General features: G+C 45.7%; 3 protein-coding genes across 3 annotated transcripts; 2 read left to right on the plus strand and 1 right to left on the minus strand.

The window, feature by feature from the left end:
• Positions 1–2951: 2951 nt before the first annotated feature.
• PHALS_01408 (ribosomal protein l19) lies at positions 2952–3569 on the plus strand (the record flags this gene model as incomplete). Its single annotated transcript, XM_024715789.1, has 2 exons — positions 2952–3323; positions 3405–3569. The coding sequence occupies 2 exons, from the start codon at positions 2952–2954 to the stop codon at positions 3567–3569; spliced, it is 537 nt and encodes a 178-aa protein (XP_024581452.1).
• Positions 3570–3764: 195 nt separating this feature from the next.
• On the minus strand, positions 3765–6457 carry PHALS_01409 (signal recognition; the record flags this gene model as incomplete). The annotated part of the gene is made up of 12 exons (XM_024715790.1): positions 3765–4119; positions 4177–4329; positions 4395–4783; positions 4845–4973; positions 5040–5229; positions 5298–5451; positions 5529–5625; positions 5686–5775; positions 5842–5910; positions 5979–6140; positions 6213–6283; positions 6349–6457. 12 exons carry the CDS (start codon positions 6455–6457, stop codon positions 3765–3767), a joined length of 1968 nt encoding a protein of 655 aa, XP_024581453.1.
• A 1650-nt stretch (positions 6458–8107) lies between these two features.
• Positions 8108–8559, plus strand: PHALS_01410 (uncharacterized protein; the record flags this gene model as incomplete). The annotated part of the gene is made up of 3 exons (XM_024715792.1): positions 8108–8210; positions 8290–8369; positions 8434–8559. 3 exons carry the CDS (start codon positions 8108–8110, stop codon positions 8557–8559), a joined length of 309 nt encoding a protein of 102 aa, XP_024581454.1.
• Positions 8560–11494: the final 2935 nt, after the last annotated feature.

Consider the following 11494-nt stretch of genomic DNA (forward strand, 5'->3'; position numbering starts at 1 on the left):
CTGCGGTCGTCTCGAATTTGAGCCATCGAAGATTGGGCGATGTAATGGAAGTCAACCGCCCCGGCTACTTTGCCACATCGCAAGAGTTGAAAAGAGCCATATAATTGACGCTGGGATTTCGACAACGGTCGAAGTTATTGTGTCGTCAAGACAAGAGCACATTGTATGACTACGTACAGAATCTCCGTGAGCTTCGTGTCAGTATGGCAAGCGAACCACTGCCAGATGCTGCGATGGTCACTGTGTTTATGTAGGGACCCACTTATGGTCCTCCCAAGACTGAAGTCTTTCTCCGGAGCCCGACGACTCTGGAAGATGCAAATATGATTGCATTGCGTGAGAACTATTGCCAATGTCAAGCGTGGTCCATTTGTCAATCCGATGGAAGCAGTGACTACTACTATTGAAACTCCAGAACCAATATATCTCAGCGTGGTGACTGTATGTAGGAAGCAATATCGCTGTTATGGATGTCAACAATTTGGTCACATCCGCCGTGATTATCCACGTGATATTCGAACCTTCCAATACGGTTCTCGTCGTTGTGGTTTCGAGACAGGTGGGGCAGTATTACGAGGTGTTCGGAGAACACCGGAACCCATTAAATGCTGGGTGGTCTACTGGATCAATGAAAAGCTCTTGTGAGTGTTGTGATAATATTAATCACGAGAGTTCGGCCCTTGAAATGTCGTTGTCGTTCGTTAACGACACGAGTCGAAGTGGTCTCACCGTGATCATAGCGAGTGTGATGGGCTATGGTTGTCTGTTTAGAGTCTGGTACGTCGCGTAACTTCATCTTTCAGCGCTTTTGAATGCACTTAATAGAAGCAATGGCTTTATCTCAGTGAAGTTGGCCACTGGTGCGATGGTCACCGCAAAGAATATTACGGTTAATTTACAACTGAAGTTGAAAGATTTCAACTTGAAGGAGGTGTTCACTGTCCTCGAGAATGTAAGAGGTTTGACCTGATTTTAGGTATATTGTGGCTTGAAAAGCATGATCCACGAAGTAATTGGCGATCGAAAGCGATTGAGATTAGCTCTCGTGGCGTAAGTGAAACCCTTGAGATTAATGAACCCACACCGGAGGAAGCGTTTAAGCGCTTGGCAGTCGTATGCTGCTGATAATGATCCACATTTCATGTATATGTCAATCTAAAATTCCTAGGTTATAGGAGATACAGAGTAAGGAACAGAGTCATGGCCCGTAGGAATTACCCAGCCGCTGCTGTACCTGAGTAGTGGTGACTGTAGGCGTTAGTACGGCCTTTCGAGAAACTCTCGGGTCGAGGATGGCCGCAGTGTGACGGGCGACTACCATATAAGGTCAAAATGATGAAACTCGGAGCGACGGCGTCAAATGCTGCATTAATTTTGCTCTTATAGACGGCTTGTTGAAACTGGTCTAGCTCGTTGGTAACAATTTAGACGTCTTCCTTGGCTCTAGTGAGATGCTCCACCGTATGAAATGGGCTCGAAGTGGCTGACTCGTGCAGCAGTGATCCTTGGCATCGAGAATGTGTTATTCTTGGAAAATATCTTGATGCCATTTATGTGTGGCATCTAGTGAGCATACCTGTGTAGCATAGCCTCGGGGCTCCAGAGTCACTGAAGTCGTTCTTGTCGGAAGACACCGTGGCTACCGCACCGATTTAAGCTCATTTTGGTCTGCCGTGGAAGCCATGAATTTTTCAGTGGCTTATAGCGCCATTCGGGTTAGAAAGAAAAAACACTTTCAATGTGACTTACGCTCGAAAGAACACAAAATAAGTTCTGGCAACAAGTGCTACTTACATGCGCTGCGGTCGGCTTCCAATCACGCACGAAAAAGTAAAATTAATGCTACTCGTGAATAGCTTTAAGCGCATGCGCACAACCGCTATATGTACGTTTAAGTCTAGCAAGCTTCAGATATGATATGTTGAAACGCTAGCTCTGCGTATCAATAGTTATGCTTGAATATATGCCCGATGCAGTTTACTCGTTTTGGACCCCTTAGCCGAGTTGGCCACTTTCGGTGAAATCAAATGAATATGAAATTGACATAGCACGTTCTTCTGACGTGTATCTGTACCAAAGACAGATGTTTACGGCAGCTTCAAAAATGCGAAAAATCTTAATGTCAAATGCAGCAAGTTTTGATAGCACTTGATGGTCTCAATCCAACGACCATTCAGTTAAAAGCTCTGCACGCTTCTTGTGCGCCAGACAACTGCGGTCATTATTCTATTTTGCACACATCCGCACATACATCCACGAAATTGAATTAGACGTTGGTTATGATCACATGTACACGTTCACCATACGTGTGCATCTGATTATAGATAAGGCCGGTTGAAAGGCTGGCAATGAGAACTATCTGCATAGCGATCAAAATGTTCGAATTAGCATGTGTTGCTTGAGAGAACGGCCACTTATACAGCCCAGATGATACAACCAAGTCGTGTGGGTGGGGGCTTGCTGCATTACTTCAGGAGGTGCTGCTGCACTTCGACCACGACAACTTGATCAATTTGGGCCAAGTTCCCAAGTTTGTCGCCATTTGTGGATCTAAATAGAAAAGGAATCCGCAAGAGCACGATCTTTTGACGTGTACCTGTGACGGGACTAAAAGCGGAAGAAATTCTAACAACGAGATTTAATACCAAAAGCAACGTATATTACTTGTTGGCATCGATATAACGACCTAAAAAAGCGAGCTTGACACACATCCTTTTAGCCAGTTGGAATTTATTTTATGTTGCTAAGTGCTTCATGGCGCAATTTTCAGTTCTTGCATATATCTTGTGGGTAGCGTTCATGAGGCTGTGCAGGACGACTCAGACTTTGTTACTTGTGCCAGGGTGCGCGATTGATACATTGCCACATGACTTTCCAAAATTACATCTTGAACACCTCATGTGTACCACGCAAGTCATGTGCTGGTCACCTTTAAACAAAACGCAGAAACGATGCTCGCAACAGTGGTTAAGAATTTCATGCGTGTCGTGGGCGCAACGGGACCACGCCATTCATCGTTTCTAACCGCGTCGGCTTCGTTTTTTTCTACAAAAGCGCCAAATTCCGAGATGCCCGCAACCGATAATCCCAAGCGGACCAAGCTTAAGATTCCTACTAAACGCGCGGCATCGCTGCTGCAACAGCTGGAGGCGGAAGCCGTAGCCAAGGCCTCGGAAGGAAAAAACATTGTAGATTTTAATCCAGGCGACTCAGTTGAGGTGCATTACCTATTGAGTCGTACAAGCAGCCGCGTACAACGTGTGAAGGGCGTCGTGTTGGCGCGACGAAATCGCGGCACGGGTAGTTCTTTCGTCATTCGTAACGTGTGTTATCTACTCCTCTTTGACTGTATGAAAGCTGTCACCGTAAAACTGATTCTTTGTCAACTGTTTTCGTGAGTGTAGCACATTGGGGGCTACGGCTTCGAGCAGAAGATCTTTCTGTGCTCACCGCTTTTGCAAAGTGTCAAGCTATTGCAGAAATCGTTCATCCATAAAGGCAAAAAACGTGTGCGCCGCGCTAAACTTTACTATCTGCGGGAGAAGGCGCCTAGCATCACAACGGTCTAAAGGGTGAATAGCGATTTTGCCAATCAACTCATCCAGGATCAAGAAGTATTTGAGTCAGCACTTGAAGAAAGGTAGCAGCATATAGTGGTGTTGGTTAAGTAATAAAGGTAGCGAATAACAAAGAGACGTACAGAACCCCATGCTGTAGAGATTTTTTATTGACAAAACGGGATGGTTACAGCCCAGCAACCACATCTATCTGCGTTTTTTCTTCTTGGACTTGCGAATACCAGAGCTGCTAGTCACTAGGACGGCTGTGGGCTTGTCCGACTCGGCTTTGCGAGCAGCACGAGCGGCAGCATCAAGCTTGATAGCATCTTTCTCTGTGCCCATGCCGGCTCCCTGAGCACCGACAAAGCGGTTGCGACCACGACGGCCACGCTTGCCGTGCGAGCGCTGCTTGCGCGGAATCCAGCGCTCAGGGTCCGGATTCACAAGTCCAATAAACGCGTTGTAATCCGGACGAGCTCGTAAATTAGCTAGATGCGCTTCCCTACGCTTTGCACGCTTGCGAGCGATAGCTTCCGGGCTCTTCGCGGCAACCTTGCGTCTTTTAAATTGAAGTTTAGCTAAGGCAAAATTATTTAATATAATATTTGATACGTACTCATTTCTTTTGTCGCCAGTATCTGTAAATTTGGTAGCCAAACGAATTGAGCGCGGAGCCCGCGATTCCAACTCACTCGCATCCATGCTGCTCTCCTTGACAGCTGGAAGCATTGCACATCTTGCTTCTGCAGCCTCGGCATCATAATACGACCTGTGTCCAAAGTATACACCATGTTGTAGACTGAAGTGATAGAACAATCTGTTTAAGCAGCTTACAGAGCGACAACAAGCGAGGCTATAGAGCGAAGGCGAAGGTCACGATCCATTGCACCAGCAGTCACACCTTCAAGCAGTTCCATGTACGCGTCGGTGGCTTCGCGATACTGCTTCTTTTGAATCTTGTACCAGCAATCGCCCTCACGAATTTTCATTGCGTACTCCGACTTGTAGTCGAGGGTTTTGTGATAAGCTAGTGCGCTCTCCAGCACGGCCTGCGCCGAGGCTGAATCGCCCACTTGCTCGTACATAGCGACAAGGGTGGCAACCGTGCCGGGAGTGTGCGCCAGTTGGTCGATCGAGCGAATACACTCGGCAGCCTTCAGTACATGACCTTCGACCATGTATACGTGCGCGAGGCCAAGACGACCGCCGACGCTGGCGTCATTCTAAGAGATCTGAATCATTACAAAGATTTGTGATGTGCAAATTAAAATTCGTTGCTCCGACCTGAAGCTGCTCAATCGCAACTGTAGGCGACTGGTCATTGATTGCTAGCAAGACCACGATATCAGCAATTGATTTTGACATCGGAAATTGCTTTTTTAATTTCTCTAAGCTTTCACGACATTCTTCCGTCTAGTGCATCGAAAGAAAGTTACAGCGTTTTACGTACGCAAACTAACATTACAAATTAGGGCGCACCTTATTCGAAAGGCAAAGTAACAGCGCTCGATTTGTAAGAATGGCCTCTCGTTGTGCTGGATTCAGTTTCTCCGTCAGCATATACGTATCAATGCTCTTTAACCGCTTTAATGAGTCCAGCACATCACGGTCTTTGCGAATAGTCACTATGTTGTTCGATGCCACGAGACCCACCGCACGGTTGCGTAACCTGGAAAAGCATGCCACAGCTAGATCGTCAGCAAACTGAGTATATACATTAACATTTAAAGAACCAACTTTGACTTTAGGATATCGCGGTAGTCTGAAAGTGCTTCGTCCAAATTACCGCGCATCTGCTTGACATATGCTAATTGCGTTTTGATGATAGCCATTTCCTCCTCAGCCTCGGATCCCGAAATACCGTCGGCCTCAAGAGCGTCACGGCCAAATCCTATCATTAATTACGTATGATAAATAAAGTACGACCAGTTCCAATTACAACATTGGGTCATTAATAAAAAATCACACGTTCTGCAGTCAGCAATAATTCCTCTGCTTTATCCCAATCTTGCAATTGAATGAACACAAATGACTTGTTGTACGCCACTTCAAAGCCTTCGTCAACCTGTGTCAAGTAGACAATGTGATCAAACAATGATATCATGATTTCCAAAGATTAACGTACCGGAATCTGACGACTTTTTAGTTCCTTGCTTCGACTTGCGCTTGCGTAAGCCGCCAGCAAATTTGTCCGAAGTTCGAGAAGATTGTCGTTCTACATAGTGATATAGATGGATATCGTGAACGTGTCTACAGTGAATAAGTTAAAGCTTTAACTCACTTCCTTGGCTTGTGAGAGCAGCAGCTCGTAAATTCGAATGCTCTGATCGTACATCTCATTACGAAAATACTACATTTATCATGATTTAAGCGCTCTAGATTTAGTAAATCTTTTGCCTTCGATTTGTAGATTCGTACCAATTGAGCCGCCAAATGCAACATTTCAGTGCTCAGCGACTGAATGTCTCTTCCCTCTATAGTTTTCAGCGCTTCAGCATCCTGTTTTAGGCGATAGAGACAATAGGCTTTTTCCGTATCGAGGTATTCATACTTGACAGCAAGTTCCAGGGCTTTGTCGAACTAAAGAGAGAACAGTAGCAGCAAACGTGAACCAACGCCTTCTCATACAGTTTCGGATAAAATTACACTCACTTTTTCCATGCGAATGAGCGCTAAGCACTTGACCTTGACAGCATCCATATCATCAGGGAATTTGGATCGAACTGTGAGATGTCAATCACAACAAAGTCAGATAGCGTTTTCCCTGTGATTGACTGCGTTGACTTGCTTTTGTTGCAGATATCCACAGCACGAGAGTAATGTTCACCCTTTATGGCAGTGTTGAGCTCCGAAAAGCTTGCAGCCATCGCTGCGTCGGTGGAGACAGCAGTTGCCATTCGCTTTTTATTCGTGTTTAAGGGGGCTAAATGAACCTGTCACATTTGATTATCTTTATTGTTTTTTGCAAGATAAAAACTATAGTCGTCCTCTGCAACGTATTCTCATTTAATCTCCCTTCGCCTCGTGTGTCAACTTTTTAGGCTGACATTTTGTCATTCAGAATATTATAGCTGTAAAGCACCCGTCGTCACTGTTTTTCGCTTTTTGTAGGTAAACATAGACAATGTTAAAGTTCATGTTACAGTCATGACGAAGACAACGTAACTTAATGTAATTTAGTGAATATAACAGTAGATCGAGCACAAAAATGCCTTCGTCAAGCATGTCGAACGGTATTTCATGCGGTGGTGCTCATCGTTTATCAACCATTGTTCTATTTACACGACAAGGCGAGTGCCATATATTCGGGTCATATCGGGGGAAACATTTCCGCCTCTACTATAAACTCAGAACTATCAATTTCCCATAAAAGCAGCAAATCAAACGACGCGCTTACACCGAGGTTTCTGCAAATATCACAGCGAGCTCGTGCAGAGGAGAGGCCGAACATACTTAGCGCCTCCTCCTTGGGAACTGGCTGGGTCATATATCGCCAGATGAGTCTGGAGGTGTCAGGTCAGGTCTCAGAAAGTCACTGTGACCGCTCTGATTGGAAATTATATAATTGCGTCAGTACTAAACCGCTTAAGATTCGGTGCAACGGGAATTGTACCGCAATAGAATTTTCACAATGAAAGTTTTGACTCAAAAAATTTTGACGCTAGCAAACGCAAAGAGGCTGGGTTAGTACGCTCTAACCAGGAGCAGAAATAGGTGCCTTTAGGTGTCTAGTCAGCTCTGCTACATCAAGAGGACATATCGAGCTTGAAAGGTTTTTAGACTAATACTCTAATTACGCTAAATGTCCCTTTTGAAAAGTAGTCTTAATTGTCTGGCTAGTTAGTAGGTCTATTCACGGCTTCACAATGTCCTATGACGTTGATTTTATCAACAATGAATTACACGGATTGAGAGCTTTATCTCGGCTGGTAAGAGAGTCGTTCTATTAAGTAATATTTCATTGGTTCTGACCGCCCAAATGACAATTAAACTCAAATCTTCCAAGTTGGTCGCGTTGTGCCTCCTTGAAATTGTTCCCGCAATGGATCTGGGTGGAAGCTCAAGCCTGTATATTTGAAACCGAGACATACACAGGGGGTAAATACTTGGTACTAATTCATTTGAGCCACCTGCTCGCACCACAGCACTGCTGAGCCGCTAAAAGACCACTCTATTTTCCTTCTCAACCTAGGCTTTGACCTAAGACACATAACCTTTCATGTGCTCATAAACTTATCACCCTAAATCTCCCAACCGACCCTTGCAGATTAGACGTTGTGTTCCGCCTCAATGCGACACTCACTGCCTCCTTAAAAGTTATTGGATGGGTGTGGAAGAGGATCGGCCGCCATCTCAGCTACGAAAGTTTTCAACTCCTGAAAATAATCTACCGATTCTGCTTGTACTTGACGGGTGGCCAGCGCTATGACGAATTTGATGGTGCGAATACTCGCAACCATCATGTGGCTGAGTACGGAGGCACTGCGCCTAAGTGTCTATTCTCGCGCTCAACGCGCTGATGATGCATCTGTAGCAGGGCCAACCTTATGGCCATCTTCGCATCTTGTGCTAAAAGGGAAGAGTTTTCTACATCAAATGGGCTCACCGATCGTCCCCCAATTGCCAAATCGATGGCCTTTGGAATACTAAGTACTTACACTTGGTCAAACTGAAAAATGACTTAAAATCAAACCAGCCAAGATGATTATATATATACCTCCTATAACAGTAAATTTCACATCAAGAGTTGCGATGCTAGCAGTCACCGTACCCGTGGACTTCTCCTTTACGGAGTATCATTTGTGCCAAGTACTAATCAGGTACGATACTCCATCATATCACATCATCATTGCACTTTGAGCCTCAATATTAGTCCGAGGGAATCATTGGGATGTGCACATGCACATTAAATGGTGTCATAGCATTTCAGTGCAATCAGCAGAGTGATCAAGAGCACATTTACAGACCGCAAAAAGTGTTTTGTGCTCATAACTCTTAGCGATGAGATACTGTATTTTAAAACCAGAAGGATTAAACCTTCATTTTTGCCTACTCAAATGTCTCAGGACGCCTCGATTGCCTATTGTGAGGATTGCAATCGCAGGTAACATGCGTACGGATGAATGACAAATGCGAAACTGTATATAAAACATACTGTTACAGAGTAAGTTCTCCTTTACACTATTCATTTTCGGGTCAGAGTGGTACTAAAAGTATTGTGTCTACCACCGATTCATAGTATCATGATTCAGTGCTGATGTAAAGTTTAGTAGGTACAATATTAAAGTGATGGCTTTTAATAAGAAGAGGTCCGTAGGACAAGTTGGCTATCATCATCACGCGATACATTAAGCAGGATTTTACTGTTGTAGATGATAAGCTGTATATAGTTATCAATTTCACCGAGCGGCATTCTCAAAACATAGCACTTTTAATGTTATAGATGGTTTGGATGCAGAATAAATGAAAAAAAACATGCCTGCACGCCCAACATTGCATTTTTAATTGAATGAGGAATTTACGAGCAACGGGGTTTTTACGCGCAATACTCATAAGAAACATAGGAGGTTAGAGTCCGCGCTAACAGTGCACAGATGATAGGCCCAAAGGCCATCGTGAAGCCAGATACTCACAAACCCAGTACTTTCGCCTATTCAAATCGAAGCATTATCTGTATATAACAAAATATTGGCCAAAGCGATAATTGATATATGTCACACTGTTTTAATGATGTAACCCTAGAAAGTAATTGTGTGGTACTAGTGGCCTACGTGCCATTATTTGTTCTGCTCCTAGGACCCCCCTCGGAAATTCATGTCCGGCGTACACACCGCAGTGAGAGCAAAGTCACTGTTATTTATGGAAAGCTGGTAATTTCCATTCACTAAGTTAACGGCACTGAACAAGGTGCGACTAACCATGCTTCATTTTTATAGATACCAAAGCTTGCACTAGAACGAGGAGTGCATTTACGTTAACTAAAAGTGCGGCGGGGCTGCCGTAGCTCTTTGCTTAGAGGAAGCTTGCTAAGGTCACCGACCTTACATTCTTTACTGGAACCAATATGAGTGTAGCGAATATCTCCAAGAGTACCCTAAACCTTAACCCAAGGTACATGCACTCTTCCGTTTAGAATTGAAACTGTACTTATTTGTTTTGTTTGCGGCAGAGCCGCCTATATCTTGATCTGTAGCTTATACTTTTTTTAATAATATTACCTAATTAATATGGATAACTACTGGCAGTCCTGGCCTCTTGTTACGGTGTAGCCACAACATCGTGTGATTACACCGTTTTGTGTAATCCACAACTCTATACGGTCACACCATCTTGTGTCACCTACCCTTTCATACCAAGGTATGTGTTACCCATTACACTCCCCCTATCAAAATTGCGCACAATCTATATTTGACTGTCGCCTCGTACGAGGCTCGCGTGTCTAAGACCCCGTTTCGCCCCCAGGAACTTCTTCACGCAGTCTCTGCTCAATGAGCCATGTGCCTATGACACGAAAAACACCCAGCCTCGCTAGTTCCGAGAGCCTTCGCGGGCAGAGCCCTTCTTCGTCTCCTGCACGTGGTGCAACTCCAAACAGTACGTCCGCGACCTCAAGAGAAGCAGATCCCAAGTCCTCGGCAAACGGGCGCCGCACACCGCGCCCGCTACTGGCGACGGATTTCCTCGTCGAGGACTCGGACGTAGTCGACTACGAGTTGGATACTCCTTTCTCAGGATAGGAATAAGAGGAGGGCGAGGCGCGCCAACGGCGCGACGTGAGCCTTGCTCGAACCTTGCGGACACCGTGTCCGTTTATCGACCTCTCGACTTCAGGGCGAAGTGGTATTACTACTAATCGCCTCGACGAGGCACAGTAGCAGCAGTTAGAGGCTGCTGGTTCATCTTCTGGGTGGCAGAGCGCCTTTGGGGGACGCCGCCCCGGCTCCAACGCTTCCGCGTTCTCTTGCGCCGGATCCCGTACGGCTTCAGCGAGCCCACGTAAAACACCGGGTGGATGCGCATCCTTCTCGGAAGGTTTAGCGTATACGCAAGCTCTCGCTTGGCCACGACCTTAAAATGTAAAAAACGTGGACGGAGCTTTGTCTGAAAGACAGCAGAGACTGCATGTGTAGTAAGGTCACTAGCTTTCAACATTTCTTCTGCCTCTTCCGTCTGCATATCATTTCTGCATGTTTTGGCTTTCAGCCATCGCATCGCGAACGTACTCAGTCTGGTAAACAGGAAGTCATCGACTTCTTTACGCACAGTGAGGGGGCTGATATCAGCTAGCCACTCGGCTATTCCTCGCTCACCAAGCTCTGAGCCATGGGATGGTGGCGTCAGCGGGACGCGAGGATTAACAAGCTCATTCGCGTAGAACTGCGTGTAGCTGGTAGGCGCATGCACTGCATTGTTCAGAGCGAACTACACAAGTGGTAGTATGGCGCTCCAGCGCTTCGGCGTCTTCGAAGGCGCGATTTACGCGCTGAGTTTGACCATCGGTCTGCGGATGGTCCGCTGTTGACATAGTCAACTTGGTGCCCAGCACCTTGAAGATTGTAGATCAAAATTTTCCAATGAATCGTGGATCTCTGTCAGAGACAATTGACTCAGGATGTCCAATTGTCAGAAGACACAATCCACAAAAAGAGTCGCTGTACCCACACCATCGATGGTCACTGACACTGCCGCAAGATGAGCCATCTTGCTCAAACGGTTGACGAAGACCACCAACCCGTGTTGCCCGCCGAGTCCTTCGGCAGGCCAAACACAAAGTTCAAAGTCATGAACTGCCAACACAGGTAAACTGTACAGCGGCGCCGCCGCGTTCGGAGAAGGGTTTCACCCTTTGACACGTCTCACAAGTGCGTGCATATGTGCTCGTCCATTTGTACAGCTTGGGCCACCAGTAGTGGCAACTCACAGAGCTGTACGTC

This window comes from Plasmopara halstedii (assembly GCF_900000015.1).
Source record: "Plasmopara halstedii genome assembly, contig: Scaffold_1548, whole genome shotgun sequence".
Taxonomy (NCBI): Eukaryota; Oomycota; class Peronosporomycetes; order Peronosporales; family Peronosporaceae; genus Plasmopara; species Plasmopara halstedii.